Source organism: Arachis stenosperma, chromosome 1, assembly GCF_014773155.1.
Source record: "Arachis stenosperma cultivar V10309 chromosome 1, arast.V10309.gnm1.PFL2, whole genome shotgun sequence".
In the NCBI taxonomy this organism is placed as follows: domain Eukaryota; kingdom Viridiplantae; phylum Streptophyta; class Magnoliopsida; order Fabales; family Fabaceae; genus Arachis; species Arachis stenosperma.
This window is the reverse complement of record NC_080377.1, coordinates 29188313-29210675: the sequence shown is the minus strand read 5'-3', so window position 1 is coordinate 29210675 and position 22363 is coordinate 29188313. Positions and strand designations below refer to the sequence as shown.

Below are 22363 nucleotides of genomic sequence, written 5' to 3'. Positions count from 1 at the left end.
AATTACAGGAAAGGTATCACCTTCTCCCAGAAATGCATATTTTAGGGATGGTGGTAATGGTTTGAGTTCGGGTTTTGGAGGTTTCTCCTCTTCTTGAGGGATTTTCAGAGGTTCTATTATCTTCTCTGACTCCTCCAAATCAGGCTGAACATCTTTAAAGATGTCCTCTAGCTCTGATTCCAAACTCTCAGCCATATTGACCTCTCTTACCAGAGAATCAATAATATCAACACTCTTGCAGTCATTTGGGGTGTCTGGATGTTGCATTGCTTTGACAACATTCAACTTGAACTCCTCCTCATTGACTCTCAAGGTTACTTCCCCTTTTTGGACATCAATGAGGGTTCGGCCAGTTGCTAGGAAAGGTCTTCCTAGAATGAGAGTTGCACTCTTGTGCTCCTCCATTTCCAGCACCACAAAGTCAGTAGGAAAGGCGAATGGCCCAACCTTGACAATCATGTCTTCAATCACGCCTGATGGGTACTTAATGGAGCCATCAGCAAGTTGAAGACATATCCTGGTTGGTTTAATTTCTTCAGTTAAACCAAGCTTTCTGATGGTAGATGCAGGTATTAGGTTGATGCTTGCCCCAAGATCACATAAAGCTTGCTTGGTACAATTACCCTCTAATGTGCATGGTATCATAAAGCTCCCAGGATCTTTAAGCTTCTCAGGTAAGCTTTTCAGAATGACTGCACTGCATTCTTCAGTGAGGTAGACTTTCTCAGTTTCCCTCCAATCCTTCTTATGACTTAAGATTTCTTTCATGAACTTAGCATAAGAAGGTATTTGCTCAAGTGCTTCTGCAAACGGAATCTTTATTTCAAGAGTCCTGAGATAGTCTGCAAAGCGGGCAAATTGCTTATCCTGTTCCGCTTGGCGGAGTTTTTGAGGATAAGGCATTTTGGCTTTGTATTCCTCAACCTTAGTTGCTGCAGGTTTATTACCTACAGAAGTGGGTTGGGAAGCCTTTTTAGAAAGGTCAGCACTTGTATGTGACTGATCACCCACTGGCATTTGAATGCTAGGAGTGGAAGCTAGAGTGGCGTTAGACGCCATCTCCTTGTTTGTTACTGGCGTTTGAACGCCAGAACCATGTCCCTTTTGGGCGTTCAACGCCAGATCCATGCTTGTTTTTGGCGTTGAACGCCAGGAATGAGCATGGGCTGGGCGTTCAGCGCCAGCATTATTCCTCTCTGGGCTCTGATTGTCCTCAGAGGGATTTTTAGTATCCTCTTGTTCATTTCTTGGTTTCCTGCTGCTTTGAAGTGAGGTATTTAATGTTTTCCCACTTCTTAATTGAACTGCTTGGCATTCTTCTGTTATTTGTTTTGACAGTTGCTTTTCTGTCTGCTTTAATTGCACTTCCATGTTCCTGTTAGCCATTCTTGTTTCCTGTAATATTTCCTTGAATTCGGCTAGTTGCTGAGTTAGAAAATCTAATTGCTGATTGAATTCATTAGCCTGACCCACTGGACTGAGTTCTGCAGTTACTGTTTTAGCTTCTTCTTTCATAGAGGATTCACTGCTTAGGTACAGATGCTGATTTCTGGCAACTGTATCAATAAGCTCTTGAGCTTCTTCAATTGTTTTTCTCATGTGTATAGATCCACCAGCTGAGTGGTCTAGAGAAATCTGAGCTTTTTCTGTAAGCCCATAGTAGAAGATGTCTAATTGCACCCATTCTGAAAACATTTCAGAGGGGCATTTTCTTAGCATCTCTCTGTATCTCTCCCAAGCATCATAAAGGGATTCATGATCTCCTTGTTTGAAGTCTTGGATGTTTAGCCTTAGCTGTGTCATCCGTTTGGGAGGGAAATAGTGATTCAGGAATTTTTCTGACAGCTGTTTCCATGTTTTTATGCTGTTCTTAGGCTGGTTATTTAACCACCTCTTAGCTTGATCTTTTACAGCAAATGGAAACAGTAATAATCTGTAGACATCCTGATCTACTTCCTTATCATGTACTGTATCAGCAATTTACAGAAATTGTGCCAGAAACTCTGTAGGTTCTTCATGTGGAAGACCGGAATACTGGCAGTTTTGCTGCACCATGATAATGAGCTGAGGATTCAGCTCAAAGCTACTAACTCCAATGGAGGGTATACAGATACTACTCCCATATGAAGCAGTAGTGGGGTTAGCATATGACCCCAGAGTCCTCTTGGACTGTTCATTCCTACTTACTTCCATGATGGAATACAAGTTGAGAATTTATATGTTGAGAATTAATTATTTTATAAAAATTAAAATTTTTATAAAACGAAATAAATAAATGAAAGTGAAAATATTTTGAAATTGAAAATTGAATTTTTAATATAAAATTTTTGAAAAAATAGTTCAAAATTAGTTAGAAAAATAAAAATTTTTTTTTTTGAATTTTGAATTTTATGATGAAAGAGAAAAACTCACAAAAGACACAAGACTTAAAATTTTTAGATCTAATGCTCCTTAATTTTCGAAAATTTTTGGAGGGAAAACACCAAGGAACACCAAACTTAAAAATTTTAAGATCAAGACACAAGAAAAACTCAAGAACACTTTGAAGATTCACAAGAACACCAAGAACACAAGAAAGAACACCAAACTTAAAATTTTTAGAAAATCAAGACAAGTTTTCGAAAATTAAAGAAAGATTAACAAGAAAACACCAAACTTAAAGTTTGGCACAAGATTAAATTAAGAAAAATTATTTTTGAAAAAGATTTTCAAAAGTACTGGTGCTCCCTCTTCAAGAATATAAATCAAAGCTTTAGCCAATTGGGAATAAATATGACACTTGATGCAGATATTCCAATTAGTGCTTTAAAAGGAACACAAGTGAAACAAGAAAGGACACAAAGCAAGAAAAACTCAAGATCAAACAAGAAAAATAAGCAAGAACAACTTGAAGATTAATGAAGAACAAAAATCACAAGTCGAAAATTTTAAAGAGAAATATGAGATATGCAATTGACACCAAACTTAGAACAAGACACTAAAACTCACGAAAATTAGCAATTAATTAAGAGAAAATAATAAATTTTGAAAAGAAATTTTTGAAAAGAAACTATCCTATCAATATTGATTTAATGACTCTATAATAATAAAAATAAAAAAAATAAAAATAAATTATTCCTAATCTAAGAAATAAAATATGCCTTCAATTGTTCAAACTCAATAATCCCCAGCAACGGCGCCAAAAACTTGGTGGACGAAATTGTATCTCTTTATAGAATATGATAATAGACCCTGGTCCAAGATCAACTTCGTTCAACTAACCAGCAAGTGCACTGGGTCGTCCAAGTAATACCTTACGTGAGTAAGGGTCGATCCCACGGAGATTATTGGCTTGAAGCAATCAATGTTTATTTTATTAATCTTAGTCAGGAGGTCAATAGGATTAATTGGATTTTACTTGTAAAAAGCCAAACTACTTAAAATTGTAAGTTGGAATAATAAAGAGTATTAGCGTTACTTGTGTGCAGTAATGGAGAATGTGTTGGAGTTTTGGAGATGCTTTGTCCTTTGACTTCAACTTTTCCTTGAAATCCTCTTCTCACACGCAGATTCCTTCCATGGCAAGCTTTATGTAGGGTGTCACCGTTGTCAGTGGCTACTTCCCATCCTCTCAGTGAAAACGTTCCTATGCTCTGTCACAGCATGGCTAATCATCTGTCGGTTCTCAATCAGGTTGGAATAGAATCCATTGATTCTTTTGCGTCTGTCACTAACGCCCAGCCCTCAGGAGTTTGAAGCACGTCACAGTCATTCAATCCCGGAATCCTACTCGGAATACCACAGACAAGGTTTAGACTTTCCGGATTCTCATGAATGCCGCCATCTATCTAGCTTATACCACGAAGATTCTGTTGGGGAATCTAAGAGATATTCATTCAGTCTGATGTAGAACGGAGGTGGTTGTCAGGCACACGTTCATGGATTGAGGAAGGTGATGAGTGTCACAATCATCACCTTCTTCACAATTAAGCGCGAATAAACATCTTAGATAAGAACAAGCGTGTTTGAATGGAAAACAAAGGAATTGTATTAAATCATCGAGACGCTGCAGAGCTCCTCACCCCCAACAATGGAGTTTAGAGACTCATGCCATCAAAAGTATGTAATTTAGATCTGAAAATGTCATGAGGTACAAGAAAATGTCTGTAAAAGTTGTTTAAATAGTAAACTAGTAACCTAGGTTTACAGAAAATGAATAAACTAAGATAATTGGTGCAGAAATCCACTTCTGGGGCCCACTTGGTGTGTGCTGGGGCTGAGACTAAAGCTATCCACGAGTAGAGGCCTTTCTTGGCGTTAAACTTCAGGTTATGACGTGTTTTGGGCGTTCAACTCCGGATCATGACGTTTTTCTGGCGTTTAACTCCAGACAGCAGCGTGTACTTGGCGTTCAATGCCAAGTTACGTCGTCTATCTTCGCGCAAAGTATGGACTATTATATATTGCTGGAAAGCCCTGGATGTCTACTTTCCAACGCCGTTAAGAGCGCGCCAATTGGACTCCTGTAGCTCCAGAAAATCCATTTCGAGTGCAGGGAGGTCAGGATCCAACAGCATCAGCAGTCCTTTTGTCAGCCTTTTTCAGATTTTTGCTCAGCTCCCTCAATTTCAGTCAGAAAATACCTGAAATCACAGAAAAACACACAAACTCATAGTAAAGTCCAGAAATATGATTTTTGCCTAAAAACTAATATTATTTTACTAAAAACTAACTGAAACATGCTAAAATCTACATGAAATTACCCCCAAAAAGCGTATAAAATATCCGCTCATCACCAATCAACACTAAAAATTTACAATTCAAGAGTCTCTAATTACTCCACCGCAAGGCCAAGAAAAAAATCTACTTCATAGTTATAAGTGACATTTCTTCAAACACTTGGTGAGCAATGATAAAAAGCATCATAAAATTGAGAAAACAACCCAAATCGAAGGTACCAACTATCAATAATCAACAATAAAAACTCAAATAAGACAAATGAAACATGAAAAAACTCAATGCATTACTAAAATCCAAATCCAACAAGATCCAAAATCACAACCCAAAATAACTAAAATTGCAAGAGTGCTAACTAAAATTAGAGAAGAGAAACTACAATTAAAGTAATAAAAACTGAAATTAACAAGAGCCTAATCCATGGATTGAAGTGAAAATGAACAAGAAACACTAAAACCTAGAGAGAAAGAGGACTTTCTCTCTCTAAAACTCAAAACTATGAAAAATCTAACTAATGGAATGTATGTCCCCCAGCCTTGCTTCACTCCATCCTTTAATCTTCGAATTAGGCTTGAAACTAGGCCAAATGAAGCTAAAAAATCACCCCTAGAGTGTTTCCACTAATGAGGCACGTGCCAGCATTCCCGCGTATGCAGCAGTGTGGTCCGTGTACGCGGATGAGGAGAAAACGAAGGATGCGTACGCACGGCTGCAATGATGCATACGCACAGATGCAGAAATCCGGAATCTTCATTTCTTCATGATTTCCTACTCTTGCTTGCTCCTTTTTCCATTTCTTCCAATCTAACCTTGATTCCTAAGACCTGAAATCACTAAACAGACATATCAAGGAATCAAATGGAATTTAAGAGAATTAAAATTAGCATTTTTGGAGCCTAAAAAGCATGTTTTTGCAATTAAGTGCAATTTGGAAGGAAATCACAAAGGTATGCTATTTCAGTGAGTAAATGTGAGTTTATGTAATAAAATCCATTCAATTCAAACCAAAATTTATCATCAAATATGGATTCATCAAGGGCCACTCTGCCCTTCTCTAGCAGTTAGTGGAGGAGCAGCAGAGCCAGAGGCGGGATATGGATGAGCTGAGAAGCGACTTTGGAGCTTAGAGAGGATTCCCAGGCGGGAGTGACCACCATGACTGAGGTGATTGAGTTTCTTATCTGCTATTTTTCTTATTGTCTGTTTTTCAGTATTATGTCTTGTTTTCTATTATCTATTGAAGCCTTTGCATGATTAGTAATAGTATCTCTAGTTTTTTCTAGTTCAGGTAATTACTTTGATATTTTATGTTTATTTTGAAAAATGTCTCATGTATTACTTATTGAGCTTGAAAAATCAAAAGAAAAAAAAGAAGTAGTATAATGCATGAGACTTGAGTTATATATTCTAAGTTGTCTTATTTACTTTGATGTGGTAATATTATCTGTGAGTCTGAATGTGTAAAATGAATAGAGCATAATTGAGATTGGAGTTAAGAATGTTGATTCTTGAGGTACAGGAACTTAGAGAAATATTATGGATTCTCTAAAATAAACAAGGAGTTAATCTTTAAAGCAAAATAAACAGCAGAAAGAAAAAGAACATAAAAGGCAAGGTCTAAGGCTCTGAGCATCAATGGTTAAGAAAGTCATATATGATTAAAAGCTCAAAGAGTTATTTTCTAGTCATATGCTTGTGGTGTGAATGTGTCAAGTAATCCTTGAGACAGAGCACTAAGAGTCGAGACCAAATGCAATTACAGAGTATGCCAAAGGCTCTGAGCACCACTGACTAGGAGAAATTAAAAGAAAAGAAATTAAAACTCAAGGAGAGTCCCTAATCAAGTGCTTGTGGTGTTTTTGTGTCAAGCTAAGCTTGAGACAAAATATTTAGAGTCATGACGAGGCCCAAGGTGCAAAGCACCAAAGAAAACATAAGAAAAAGTTGTGTTCAAGGATTAATCAGAGCTTAAAGAGGAAAAGAATCCATAATATCATCCGAGTTCTAGTTCTGAAGGGAATCAATATTTCTGAGCTTCAAAGGATAGTGAGATGCCAAACCTATTAAGAGTCACAGTGTCATCAACCCCACTCAGTAAATGGACAAGAGCTTAAATGATTGTTCAAGTCCTTAGACAATTTCTCTTCTCAGCCCTATATTGTTTTAGTTGCATGAAGACAAGCAACAGTTCAAGTTTGGTGTTGTTATGCGTGAGCATCTTCTTTTTATTTTCTTGTTATTTTACTATGAATTGATTCAATTTTATTGAGTTTTTAGTGTTTGAAGCCTATTTGGATGCTACTTTGAGGCGCATTGTGGTTTTATTTATTTCAGAAAAAATCCGGGCAAGTTTGGAAAGGAAGAAATTCACTATTACCAAGCTGGCGCTAAATGCCGCTACTGGGCGTTTAGTGCCAGATGCCTCGTACCGCGTGCAAGCTCTCTGCTAAGCTTGCGCTAAATGCCACTACTGGCGTTTACCACAGGAGATGTTGTAATTCATGTCCAGAATCAGAAGTTGTCAGTGCTAAATGCTAGGAAGACAGAAACTTCTCTGCCTCAAGGGCACTAAACGCCGAAACTGGCATTTAGCGCCAGTAGCACAGATCTGGATCATAAAGAAGGGCTTCATGGCTAAAGATTTAGTTAATAATTATTTTATTCTACTTTCTTATGATTATTATTATTTCAAAACACAATCTTTTAGGTTTAAAATTTATTATTCTATTTTATTTTCAAATCAAATTAGGTTAAATATAAAAGAGAAAAGATTTAGCCCTTCGGGCTAGACCTTCTTTCTCTACCTCATTCCAGTTTTCACAGATTTTGGAACTCTAGTTTTTCTCTGAGTCATGAGCAACTAAACCTCCCCTGTTAAGGTTAAGAACTCTATTTATTCAATTGATTAATATTATTGCTATTCTATTTTAATTAATGTACTGATTTCAATTTCAAGGATTTGCTTTCGTTCTTCATCTTAGGGATTAGAATATATTGGAAGATAACCCTTTTTTCTACTTGAGTTCTTGTTAAATCTTGGAAAAGCAATTTATTGGGAAAAGCTTGAAACTAATTCCTCCTAAACACTAATTGCTTGGACTTAATGAGATACGTGACATATAATCCTCTTATATTTGAGTAATTAGGGTTTTTGTGGCTAATAAACTAGAATTGGACTTGAACCTCTAATCGAAATTAAGTGACTAAAGAATTGGCAGTTAACAAGGTTAGAGGAGACTAAATTACTAAGGAATTTGGGTTTAGTCAATTACAGTTTGCCATAAATTGAATCTTGCATGATTAAAATTGTTGGTAAGAAATAGAAATCCAAAAATAAATATCTCTGAAACATTAACTGTTGTCTCATATAATCTTCACAACCCATTTACTGCTTGTTTTCTTAGTTCTCTTGATTTACTGTTAAATGAATTTGAACCCTAAAACACTCTTTTTTGCTTGCCTGACTAAGTGAATCACTCAACCATTGTTGCTTGGTCCATTAATCCTCGTGGAATCGACCCTCACTCACCTGAGGTATTATTTGGTACGACCCGGTGCACTTGTCGGTTAGTTTCTGGACTTTGAATCCCACACCACAAGTTGAGATAGAGGATTCTCTCTCTTGTTGTAATGGACAAGACGAGGTTGAGAATTTCCTCTCTTGCTACATTGGGGAATTGGATGGAGAAGGTTCGGGATTCTCTTTTATTTGATTCTTGGTTATGGTATGAATGAGTTAGGTTGAGGATTCCCAATCATCACATCACAGTCCCTCTCTAAATGGGAGGTTGAGAATTCCTTCCTTGAAGGTTGAGGATTCCCTTCGTGTTGAGAGACGATATACGGGTTAACTACTGGGTGTGTCGAGTTGGCTGTATAACCGATAGATGAGCTCATTGGCCATAAGGCAGGCATATATCATTTGAATATATTTGATTTGTTTAGGTTTGCCTAATTGTATTAGTTTGCCTAATTGAATATGTTATATGACTAAATGTTACTTGCCTTAATTGCCTTACTTGTATATTACTTGTTTGTATTGCTTGTGCTTGTACAACTGAGAGGTCCCTCATGCTGGTGTCAGTTGACGCTGAGGGCAGTCTTTATTGAAATAAAATGATGAGATAATTGATTAACAGTGATGAATACTGAATGAGATGATTTGAGCTCTCTAGGTAGACGTAGTGAAGTAATTTCACTTGCTCCAGGTGAATATGGGAGGTATTGATATATAATTACTGAGTCGAATTAGATGGTGCTAGTTTTGGTCATGGTTCTGCAATGAATTGGAAGTTAGAAAGTTGGGAAAGATGATAGATTGAATTAGACTTAGTATCCCCTACGACAGTTGCATAAGTTATGGATTAGTGAGAACCTAGGGTGAATAATTGATGAAAGGGAGATTAAGATACTTAGTAAGTTCTTATTATAGTGCATTGTATTTATTTGGCCCTTTTAATGTACTGCGAACCCATGGGTCGAGAGTTCTCATTCCGTATATATCTCTTATTTTTCAAATGTAGGTCCAGGTACTCAGCAGTGAACTGTACTTCATCTGAGAGATGGCAAAGAACATTGGATTCTGTTTATATTTTGTTTACAGTCTCTCCATTTTTATTTTGAAAGAAAACTTGCCTATATAGCCGATGATGCATCGTTGGTAGAGATAGAAAAATTCTGTTGTTAATTGCTTTTACTTTTGTAACCCTAGCCAACCTAAACTTCGTGGGTCACGACTAGTGGCTATTTACTTATATTATATATTTATATCATATCCTTATCTTATCCTTCCTTACTGCTTATCTTTAGCTTTGTGATGGGTAGAATTTATGTCGGTCTAGAATTCCTCAATAAAAAGGATCTCTTTGTTGAAAGCACAGTCTAGACCAACAATGGATTCTCCATCACAGTTTAATTTTGGTTGTCATAAGTTCAACCCAATAAAAATAACCAAGAGTATTGCTCCCGGGTTGTTCTCCCTAAGAATTACAATTGAGTGCTCAATTATTGGTTATGAGTTTCACGGGGGTGGGTTGATAAAGAAGCAAAAAATTAAATGGTAATAAATTTAAATAACAATGAAGTAAAGCAAACAACTAAAGATAACAATTACTAAAGAGACGCATTTATGGCAAGGATTGAGAATCAAGATTTTTTATCCTAATCATTAATCATAACACAATAATTAACAAGAGTTAAGCCTATTATGTTATCTTCACATCGAAAGAAAGTCAAATATGCCTAGTTAACCCCAATCCATAAGTAATGTCAATGGAAACAAGATTAACTAACAACTCTAGATCACCAACATAAATTGGGTATTAATGACTCAAGACTACCAAGCTTCTCTTTCCAAGCCAAGAATGCTAAAAAATCTACTCTAAAACTAAGCCAAGCATTTTATCAAACACTTGGTGTGCATAAAAAAAAAAGCATATTCAATTGCAAATAGTAAAATCTACTACTACCAAATACAAGAAAATAAAAACAATAACTCAAACAAACATCAAAGAAACATAAAACATCAAATTGCATTAAATGAAATTAAAAGTAACAACAATTCATAAACTAAAAAGTGACATAAAAGAGAAATCAACAAGAAGAACTAAGAAAATCAAAATAATAGAACAAGGAAAAGTAAAAGAAACTAGATCAAAGCAAGAAATAAAATCTAAATCTAAGAGAGATTACCCTAAATCTACCCTAATTCTAGAGAAAAGAGGGAGCTTCTCTCTCTAGAAAATGACCTAAAGCATCGTTCTTAAGCTACACTAATTGTATCCCCCTTGTTCCTTCTTGAATTTGGCTTCAAATACTTTAGAAATGAGTTGGATTTGGGCCTGAGTAAGCTCAGAAATCGCCAGCCACGATTTCATTAAGTTGGTCGTGTGACAAGTGTCACGCGTACGCGAAGGTCATGCGTACGTGGAGCTGGGCAGATTTCCAAACTTCATTTCTTCATGAATTCTTCACTTTTACATGCTTTTTTGTCATTCCTTCAATCCAATCTTTTTCTTCTAGACCTGAAATCACTTCATCAAACATATCAAGACATCGAATGGAATTAAAGTGAATTAAATTTAGCAAATTAAGAGTCTAAACAGTATATTTTTAATCTTAAGCATAATTTAGGAGAAATTCATAAGAACATGCTATTTCATTGAATAAATGTGAGATAAGTTGATAAAATCCACTAGGGTCTGTTTGGGAAACACCAAAAAGCTACTTTTTTCAACTTTTGACTTATAAAAAGTTACATTAATAGTGTTTGGTATAATTTTTTAGATAAACTTTTAACTTTTCAAAAAGTTATTTAAGAGCTTTTGAAGAAGCTAAAAAATGTGACTTCTCCTATTTTCAAAAGTTATTTTATCACTCCTATTTAATGCACAACTTTAAAACAAAGACTTCTATAATAACTTTCCAAACACAAAATAACTTATTTAAAAGTTGTTATTAATAAAAGTCCTTATATTTTAAGCTCCTTTTTCAAAAGAACTTATTTAATAAGTTTAGCCAAACTGGCCCTAAATTCAACACAAGATAAATCCTAAAATTTGGGTTTATCACTTCGCTTTAAGCTGCGCTTTATCTTCTATTTTATTGATACATGAGAGTTTCCGCTCGTGATTTATTTTACTCCTTTCCAGACTTCTCATTTAATAGTTCCTTTCAACTTATATATATAGATATATATATATATATATATATATATATATATATATATATATATATAATCCACCTTGCGAGTCGTACCACCTTATTATCATTGACTTATGACTCGAGTATAAGGATTTGAATATTAGTGTGTTACATTGAGCACCACTAACTGGGAAGAATAAAAAGAAGCACGGACTCAAAGAGTTTCCCAGTCAAGTGATTGTGGTGTTCCTTTATCGAGCAAAGTTTGAGACAAAATATTTAGAGTCACAGCTAGACTCAAGATGCAAAGCACCCAATAAAAAAAATGGGAAGCTGTCTTCAAGGTGAAAAATCTATAAAGAGACCTCCCTAATATCATCTGAATAGAATTTCTAAGTTCTAAGACTTTCAATTGTAAGCCTAGCAAGCACTATAATCCATACATGATCACACAATTCGGAGTTCACCCCACTATCATTTGATCACTTCACTCACTAAAATGTCGAAAAATTCTTCAACCCACTCCATTTTAGAAGACTCCTTTGTGCATAGTTCTTTAGTTTTTTTTCTTTTAGAAATTCATTCAATAAGCTAATGATTCTTGTTAGATAAGCAATGATTTTATGATTTAATGAGCATTACTTTGAGTTAGTTTAAATTCATTTGTTATAATAGAATTTGGAGGAAAGTTAGCAAAAATCATGGAAGAAGAAGAGGCTAGGAATCATCACAAAGAAGAGGCAGAAGAAGGGGGAATCAAACGCAAAGCTCTCTGGACAAATAGAGAGCTCTCTGGATAAGAAGATACCAATTGAAGCTGTGCATCATACATGGGAAGCCATGCGTGCTACTGGCCAAAGCAAACAGAGGCTAAAACTTTGCCAAATGAAGACCCATGCGTTATACGCATGGCATATGACGTTATCCGCATGAAAAAAAAGCCTCCCAGTAGCCAAATGAAGAGCCATGCCTTATATACAGGGTATATGGCGTACAATGCACTAAAATATGCACTTCCAGGGGCCAAACAAAGCCCATCCATTATACGCATGGCATTTCACGTTATACACACAAGCCAACCAGACCCCTCTGACCTCTTCTCACTCCAACGAATATAATTTGGGCTAGAGAGGTTTAAATAAAGAAATTTTCAGCAGCCTTAAAAAATTAACATTTAAAACTTTTCAATGATATATAATAGTCTATAATAGACATAAGTCTAAAATAGCCACACTCATGCCACAAAAAGCACTCCATGACTGCCAAGTGTCATGCATACAACGTGGAAATTTCTGCATTATACGTCAGAAACCAAACAGAGGCCAAATTCTCCGATTTGAGAGCCATGCGTTATACACATGGTATAGGCATATAATGCACCAACTTGGGCCACCTTCCAGGGCCTTGGTTCCTTCACTAATCTTTCATTAATTCTTCAACTATTCAAGCACTCAATTATTGGATAATCCAAGATCAAGTTTTAAGCTCATGATTTCAACTAAGTAAGGCACCAAGTTTTGAATTTCAATTACAAAAAAGGTCATTAGCTAATTAAGAGTCATTAAGACTTAATTAATTAGATTGAATTTGATTTAGTTTCTTTTTGAATTAGTTTGAATTCTAAATTAGTTTTTTTAGGGTTAGTATAAAAAGGAAAAGAGACACACACACTCGCTTCTCTTATCTCTTCTTCACTTTCTTCAGCCGTTTTGAATTGATAATTCTAGGTTTTTCTTTGCACTATGAGGAGAGCTCTGTTCGTCTCTTTATAAAGTATAAATCTAAATGTTTTACTTTATTTGAAGTTTATACTTTGATCTATTTTGCGTGATTGAGTTTTTGTTCTTCATCCCTAAGGATTTAGAATTGTTAAAAGATATTCTAACTCCATTTTGAATTCTAAATATTGTTTTGGAAAAAGTAATATTTGAACTAGCTTAAAAACTCTTCCTCACTATTTTTTTTATTTAACTAGGAATAATATTTTAAAGAGTGTGCGACACTTGGTAAGTTTCAATTGTTTGTGACTTGTTTGGATAAGTGACATAAAATTTAACCTAAAGACTATTCTTGAATCTTATATATATGAAATTAAATTAGAATTGTGCTTCACCTCTTTTCTTAAATAATAATTGACTAAGGAATTAACAGTTAATTAGATTAAAAAATTAAATTGTCAATGAATTGGAATTTGATTATTTATAATTTGTCGTGATTGATCGTTACATGCTTCAAATAAATGAACACAATGATTGTTTTCCTAAAAAAGTGAATATCTCTGAAACGTTAACATTTTTATCATTATTGTTTTTACATTCACCGCTTGCTATTCTTATTCCTTTCTGTTCACGCGTTTCATTCTTATTCGTCTGTTTCTTTGATTTATCTAATTAGAATAATCAATTAATTATTGTTATTTAGTCTTTTAATTCTTATGGGAATGATAACTCACTTACCGTAATATTATTTAATACGATTCAATGCATTTGTCGAATTGTAATTTTGCAAAATTCCGCATCAACAGACTTTTTTTTTTTCAATTTTAGACATTTGATACTTCCTTTTCCTATATAATTAAGAAAGAAATTTCTTAGAATGCTCATAGTGACATATAATATATCTATGACATATAATATATATTGAGGGAAATCTGATTCGGTTAGGGGTTAGCTGACTCCTTTTATTGACTCAATTATTGAGATCCATCCTAATAATATATCACATGATTCAGGTTCCAATTCCAATCCCAATCCCAGCAACAGGGTGGCACATATAATAATTATATATATATTTTAGATTGCTTACATCTATATGTGATCTATCACATCTACTATTGCCAAATACCATTTTTACATTACAGTTATTTTCAAACGTTCACATCGAACGCACGAATCATAGAATCAAAACAATTAAGACAACAAAACAGTGAAAAAAGTGTCTTTGCCAGAATAATTAAATAATGGTATATAATAACAATACGACAAAAGTTGTAGCTAGAGTTTTTGCAAATTAAATTCGCATCTGCTCAATGAAAAAAAAAAAGTAAAAGAAAAAAAGAAAGAAAGATAGAGATCTCTTTGTTTAATATTTTTATGGCCATAGTGGGGTCCATACATAGCTAGGTGTAGTGGAGAAACTGATTATCAAAGGCTTGAACTTACTACTATAAAGAGTGAACATTGGGGACTCCCTCTTTCGCACTCAATAGGAATAGTAATAGCTCTCTAAAGAGTCACCTTTGTTTCACTACTTAGCTACACTTAATAAGTATTGCTAATTCTATTTCAGTGATTCCTACTCATTAGAGAACAAATTATTAACACTCCGATGGAATCGTCATCACCTAGCTGGTTACATGATCTGGTAAGGGAATTAATTTCATATATTTACGTTTCCATTTCCAATTTAATTTGTTCAACAATTTAATAATAATAATAATAATAATAATAATAATAATAATAATAATAATAATAATAATAATAATAATAATAATAATAATAATTGTTTTTCTCTAACTTCTTATTAGCAGGAAATGGAAGATGATTACAACAATTTCTTTCCGAAAGAGTACAGCATGAACAACTCGATTGATGATTATGATGAAGATTTATTTTTCGCACATGACATGGGGAATTCAATAATGTTCGAGTCACCAAGCAATAATAATAATTACTCTTCCGTTGATGAAACTAGTTTTGATGATGAGAGGCCTTCTAAGTTTCTCAAAACAAGTACCAATACTGATAATAATTCTTATTATTCATCATTATCACCAAATTTTTCTTCCCTCTCATCATCATCATCATCATCATCAATAACATCATTTCAGCCACAAATTCTGTGCTTTGACAACTCAAACTCCTCTCTCAATAATAATGATAATACCACCCAGCTTTATGATTTAGATTATACCACCTTGAACACAGAGACAAAACTAAAAGAGGTGGTAAATGGGTCATCAAAAAATCAAAACCTGGTCACAAAATCCTCATCAAAGGGTTCTAAGAGGTCACCATCTAACGCTCAGGATCATATCATAGCTGAGAGGAAGAGAAGAGAGAAGATCAGCCAGAGTTTCATTGCTCTTGCAGCTCTTGTTCCTGGCCTCAAGAAGGTATTATTATTATTATTATTATTATTATTATTATTATTATGGCATTAGTTGGTTTTAATATGTTGCTAAGTCAGTCTTATTATAATATTGTGTTTAAGAAATGTTTAAGAATATACCAAAAAAAGAATGAGAGAGAAAATATAAATATGACAGAGAAAATATATCTTTATTTTTAGAGAGAGTATAGGGACCAAAGATTTAGTTTATTGTACACATTGTACACTTAGATTATTGGTTTTCTAACACTACTTTTATTTTTATTCTCCAAATTCTAATTATTTTGAAGATACACGACAATAAAGATAAACTTTATGTTAAAAGAAAGACATTTTCACTATCTTATTTACTAAGTAAAAAAAAAAAATCTCAGTCTCTTTATATTTATTGATAACTTAATAAGTAATAATAATATGTCTATTATTTATTCATCTTTTTATTTATCATATATTTATAAAATAATAAGTATAAAATTAATTAAATAGAAATAGTAAAAGGTACCTTTTACTCTCTCTCTCTCTATATATATATATATATAATGAGAATATGAGAGAGATTGATGTCTAAATTTTTCTTTTTTTATAATATCTTTTATTATATATAATATATAAAAAAGTTTTTTTTGTATATATCAAAGATTTAAATCCAAAAATTTTTAGTTATTTTTACCATTTTTGCATATATTTAATTAATAACAAAACTGAATCGATAGTACATATTAATATACTAGCTAGTCTACATATTAAAAGACATTTCAAAAACGTGGTACATTGAATACTTTCAATCCCCAAATATCCTCACATAATTATAAAATTTGGCCTAAAGAGTTTCAATCAAATGTCTATTTCATATATGATTTATGAGCGTTTCCTGTCTTGTTTGAGAAAAACAAGATATTGACGCAATAATAATAATAACAATAATAATAATAATAATAATAATAATAATAATAATTAAAGCGACCTTTCGAAAAGTAACTAGTATTAATTTCTTCTAATATATATCAATAGTTAAGTAATATTACACTTTATATCATACTTTAATTTTTATTTATGTTTATATTCATAGGCTGAAATAAGAGAGATTATTATTGTTATGCATGTTAATGGATCAGGTGAATAATATTTTTACAAGAGAAATGCTCAAGTTAAGCTAAGAACCATTAAAATTTATGTTTTTTTTTGTGATATTTTTAGTTATTAACTTAATTTATTTAGTCTCATAATTCAATAACATATTTTTAACTTATATTTTCAAATATTAATACTAATGAATAACAAAAATTAATAAATTCTAATAATCCTCTAATATTTTTTTTACAATTAAAAAAATGAAAATTCGTGTATGATAAAATTATATAATATAAAAATAAAAAACATTATGCATATATAATATTTAAATGAGATAAAAATTAAAATCTTAATATGTTTTTATCATATCGTCACACAGTCAACATCCATAATTTGTTATATATTTTACAATCCTGTATAAAATTATATATTTGTATCTTTAATTTATAATTAATTAACAGTTAATAACTAATATACGTATTTTGACAATACAGATAGACAAAGTTACTGTGTTAGAGAATGCAATCAAGTACGTGAAGGATCTCAAAATTCGTCTTACAACACTAGAACAAGATAATGAAAAAATAAAGGAAATAGTAGAAGAGCCTTCTGTGATTGTTCTTAACAAAAGGTCACCACATGATAATGAGAGTGACGATGAGAGCGTTATTGTTGATGATGCTTCTAATCATGATTCTTCTTCACTTCTCCATCATGTGGAAGCAAGAGTATCAGGGCAACAGGTTTTGATTCGGATTCAGTGTCAAAAGCATAAGGGTATTTTGGTCAAATTACTTTCTGAGATTCAAGGACATAACCTACTTGTTTTGAATAGTAGTGCGTTGCCTTTTGGAGATTCGGTTCTTGATATAACTGTCATTACTCGGGTATAGAACTTTTATCCTACTGCCCTACACAATGCTTTCTTTTATTCTTTTTGCATATATATCAAACAATACTAATTTTTTTAGTTAATAATTTTTTTAGTTAATATAATTAATTTTAAATTATAAATTATACATTATAAATTTTTAAATAATAAAAGTTTTTAAAATTAAAAGGTTTAACTAATATTAACTAAGTAAAATTAAAGGTTGATTTTTATATTTTTTTCTTTGTCAAAATGGCTTAAACTTAATTCAAATACACACATAGATAAACTCTAAAGAGTAATATCTCACTTTAAAGTTCAAATAATTTTCAATCTCACACTTTAATTTTTAAAAACTTTTTATACTAAATAAGTTTTTATTTTTTATTTTATTAGATAAATTGGTTTTAGATTTTAATAAAAAATTTAGGCAAATTAATTTTTACATTATTTAATACAAATATAAAAGTTTTTTTTCATAATTTTAAAATTATTGAGTCAATTTCTCTAGATAAATAATAAACAATCTGATATATGAAATGATTTGTCTATATAATAAAATTGATGTTACTTGATAGGAAAGCTCCTACTCACCTTAACTTACTATGCAGCTCATGTAGCTAAGTATAGCTGCTCTCATACTTACACAATTGGTATGACTAAATTATATAAATAGTACAGTGGTTACTAAGTTAGTTATCAATTGTTGTTAGTAGAAAGCCACGTAGGATTAGTTAGTTAGAATAGTTTAGCTACTCCTCACTAGTATAAAAGGACTCTGCCCTCATTGGTATGGTTTGAGGTTTTTCACTGCAATTGAGTATTAATCAATTTCATTCTTTCTCCCAATTCTCTCTCTGTTTGGTTTGTGCTCTCGATGCTTCATCCACCACATTTTATCATGGTACAATGAGCATGGAGTTCGCTGAGTGCACTTAAGATTGGGGTCGAAGAAGGAGTTCAATATTTCAGACGTGAACATCACAAACACAAGTTCTGAAAATGCAAAGCATACAGTGAATGGATCTAGTTCGTGACACTATGAGAGCGAATCCACAAATGCGATCTCCATTAGAGAACCTTGATTTGCATGGAATTTCTGCATCTTTTAGTCAATTTTTTGCCATTCATGCTCACACCGTTAGAGTAGTGGAGGATTCAATCAAGATCCTTAAAGTCACGTTTTCTTGCATTCATCTGAAATCTAGGTATTGAAATTACAAATGTTATTTTCAATGGAAAGAATTATGGAGATTGGAGTAGATCTATGATTAGAGCTCTGAGATCTAACAATAAAATAAAATTCATTGATGGTATTTTTCCTAGACTTGAGATACACGATCCCTCCTATGAATCCTAGGATGAATGTTGCAATACTTACGTAATTGCATGAATAAACCTTAGTCTGAATTCTGATATTATTCAAAGTGTAAGTTGGAACAATGAAACATCAGATCTTTGGGAAGAGTTAAGGTATAAGAACTACCAGGGAGATAAATTTCGAGTAGCTGGATTACAAGAAAAGCTATATGCTCTTAAATAAAGAGATATCACTGTGACCGAATATTTTACCGAATATTGGGGATCTAAAGTTTTTTCTTGGACTCGAGGTGACCGAATCAGATAAGAAAATTGCACTATATCAAAGGAAATATGTAATTGACATGCTCTCCGATTTTGGCTTTGTTGATTGTAAGCCAATCTCTACTTACATGGATTATATTGAAAAATTGGGCCAAGATAGTGGCACATTACTCCCGAATGCTACAGGCTATTGCAAATTGGTTGGGAAGCTGCTATATATACTTGACAAATCTTCGTCCAGACATTAGTTATGCAATAAGTAGACTTTGTGAGTTTTTGGACAGTCCTAGAGACGTTCATTTCCATGAAGCTCATAGGATTCTACTGTACCTAAAGTCTGCTCCAGCATAGGGCCTTTTCTTCCCTACCTCCTTTGATCTGTGCATCATTGGTTTTTTCGATTTGGACTAGGTTGCATGTCTGGATACCAGGCACTCCACTTTAGCTTACTATTTTTATCTTGTCTCATCTTTGATTTATTGAAAGTGTAAAAATAAGCAAAGTATTATTTCGTATAGTTTATCTGAAGCCGAGTATCGTGCCTTAACTACAGCAACTAAGGAAGCTATTTGGTTGGGATATATTATGAAGGATTTGGGGATGTCACTGACAAAATCAATTAGCATTTTCTGTAATAATTTCTTATTGCTTCAAATTTTGTGTTCCATTAAAGGACTAAGCATATTGAAGTTGATTGCCATGTGGTTAGAGTCAAGTTTATAGAAAGATACATCCATTTGCTGCTGATTTTTACCGCTGATCAAATTGTAACCTCCTCATCAAGACTCTGCTTCTAGCGACCTTCTCCCCCCTTCATCGCAAGTTGGGACTGTTGAACATCTTCCCAACTTAAGAAAGAGTGTTATTTAAAGGAAACCCCTACTCACCTTAACTTACTATGGAGCTCGTGTAGCTAAGTATAGTTCTCATACCTCTCACAATTAATGTGACTAAATTATGTACCTGATGGTTACTAGGTTAGTTATCAATTGTTATTAGTAGGAAGCCACGTAAGATTAGTTAATTAGAATAGTTTAGATACTCCTCACTAGTATAAAATGGCTCTGTCCTTATTAGTATAGTTTAAGGTCTTTCACTTTAATTGAGTATTAATTAATCCTATTTCTTCTCCCAGTTTTCTCTCTATTTGCTTTGTACTCCCAGTGTTTCATCCACTACATTTCATTAATTTAAAAATTAATTTGATATTAATTAAAATTTGTTGAAAAGAAAATATCTGATTTAAAAAAAAGATTGATTAGAGGTATTAGTTACTCTAAAATAAAATAAAAAAAATATTATCCATCAATAAATATATTATAAGTCTTATATTTAGTTATTTACTGTTACGGCATCATTAAGATTTCTCAAAAAAGAAAAAAAAACAATGGGATAAAAATTTAAAGAAGGGAAACTGTAGCTAGTATCCTATCAAAATATGATATAACCCGACAAAATAAATTTATAAAATGACTCTATACATATAGTTGGTCTAATTGAATTTTTTTTTCTGAAACAAAAAAATAATATATCTGCCACTTTAATGTTTCTGATAAGCGTATTTTATGTTAAAATTAAATAACATATCTTTTCTGTTTGATTCGTTCTCTCTGTCTTTTTATCATGACTTTTTTATTAATTATTTAACTTGTGAATTTCATGGTATTTATTATGACTTTAATTAGTATAATAGTTGTATTTGAACATATAAAAACAAACTAACAATATATGTTTTAATTTGCAGATGGGCGAAGGGTACAATTTGACTGTTAAGGAACTTGTCAAGAGCATACGCGTGGAAACATTGAAGTTCATCTTGTCATAATTCATAACCCAACTCATAAACAATAATGAGCAAATAGTTATTGTGAGTTGTCTTCACACATTAATAATGGAAGGAAGGTGAAGTCTGTATCAAATAGAGATTTTGTCTATAATATATTATCTATTATTGATCGGTGGCTTGCATGAGCCTTATTACAAAAAATGTATTTGTATATGTATATTATTCGAGCAGAAGAAGAATGGAGCTCGAGTTTATGTGACATTGTTCTTCCTTTGTTTTGCCTTAGTGAGTCTATTTGCAAATAATAAGGGAAAATATGAATTATTACAATTTGTGGAGAGACTTAATTGAAGCTAACAATGTTTTTCAATGAAGGGATATATATACAGGTCATACTAGTAAGAAGTTTATTAAAGGGATAATAATGTAGTTAAAACAGTAACTATAAGTAGTTACATGAATAAATTATGATTATAGAGATAATTATTCAGTATTGTTACACATCTAAATTTTTTGGGTAACTAAATTTAATTTTGTCTAAACTCAACAAAAACCAATTTTATTAGTAAGAGATTAAGAGTGTATTTACACACTCTAACTCTCCATTAACATAAACGTTCGTATCCCACTCCTTCTTCTTCTTCTTCACGTTTCTTTCTTCTTTTTTTTTTTTGTGTTTTCTCCACATCGTCATTCTTTTATTGTTACTGATGGTGCTGTATTTTTTTCTTTTTCTCCTCCTCTTTCTGGTGATTTTGCAGCATTATCTGTTTTTTTTCTTTGTTTGATTTTTTCTTATTTTTATTTTTGTTAAGAGCATAAAACAAGAAGGATTATAAGATAGTAAAATAAGAAGGACAAGTTGAACAAGAAAAGAAGAAGAAAATGATGATGATCATGATGATGAAGAGGAGGAGGAGTTTTGAGTGCATAATTTATCAAAAAATAGTTCCGAAACTTTTTAATCGTGACATAGAAATTTCTTAACCGTAACACAAGTTCTTGTTGAGAGTGTAACACCCTAATATTCAAATTCTTATGCTCGAGTCATAAGTCAATGATAAGGTGGTATGACTCTCAAGTGAAATTTTTAATACATAATTACAAAAAAAATGAAAGGAGTATTAGACGAGAAGACTGAAAAGAGTAAAAATAAAATTGCGAAGTCGTATCACTCGCGCGTCGACAACTAAAAGATGAAGCGTGAAGTCGAAAGCGTTATAAGGATGAAGTCATAAAGGAGAATAAGAAAATGACAGAAGGTGTATATATATATATATATATATATATATATATATATATATAGCATAAGTAGACATAAGTAGATAGCCACTAGACGCGACCCGCGAAGTTTAGGCCGGGTAGGGTATAGGATACAAGTAGTTGACATCAATAACTCCTAGTCTCTCCCAAATGATACATAAGGGCCTCTATAGGCAAATTTTCAAAAGAGTTCAATACATAATATAAGCTTTTCAAAATAAAGGTGGAGAGATTCTAAGCAAAATATAAAGTAGAGAATATAAAGATATTCGCCGTCTTTTAGACGAATCATAGCTCACTATTGAGCACTTGGACCTGCA

General features: G+C 32.7%; 1 protein-coding gene across 2 annotated transcripts; it reads left to right on the top strand.

Annotated features, from left to right (window-relative positions):
- Window positions 1-14553: 14553 nt before the first annotated feature.
- LOC130962558 (transcription factor bHLH18-like) lies at window positions 14554-21122 on the top strand. Of its 2 annotated transcripts, none has more exons than XM_057888759.1 (4): window positions 14554-14721; window positions 14885-15472; window positions 17034-17426; window positions 20739-21122. In XM_057888759.1, the coding sequence occupies exons 1-4, from the start codon at window positions 14686-14688 to the stop codon at window positions 20817-20819; spliced, it is 1098 nt and encodes a 365-aa protein (XP_057744742.1). In that variant the 5' UTR covers window positions 14554-14685; the 3' UTR covers window positions 20820-21122. The 2 variants fall into 2 exon arrangements, with proteins under 2 accessions (XP_057744742.1, XP_057744747.1); XM_057888764.1 differs by having other exon boundaries at window positions 14888-15472; window positions 20739-21121.
- The last annotated feature ends 1241 nt before the right edge of the window (window positions 21123-22363 follow it).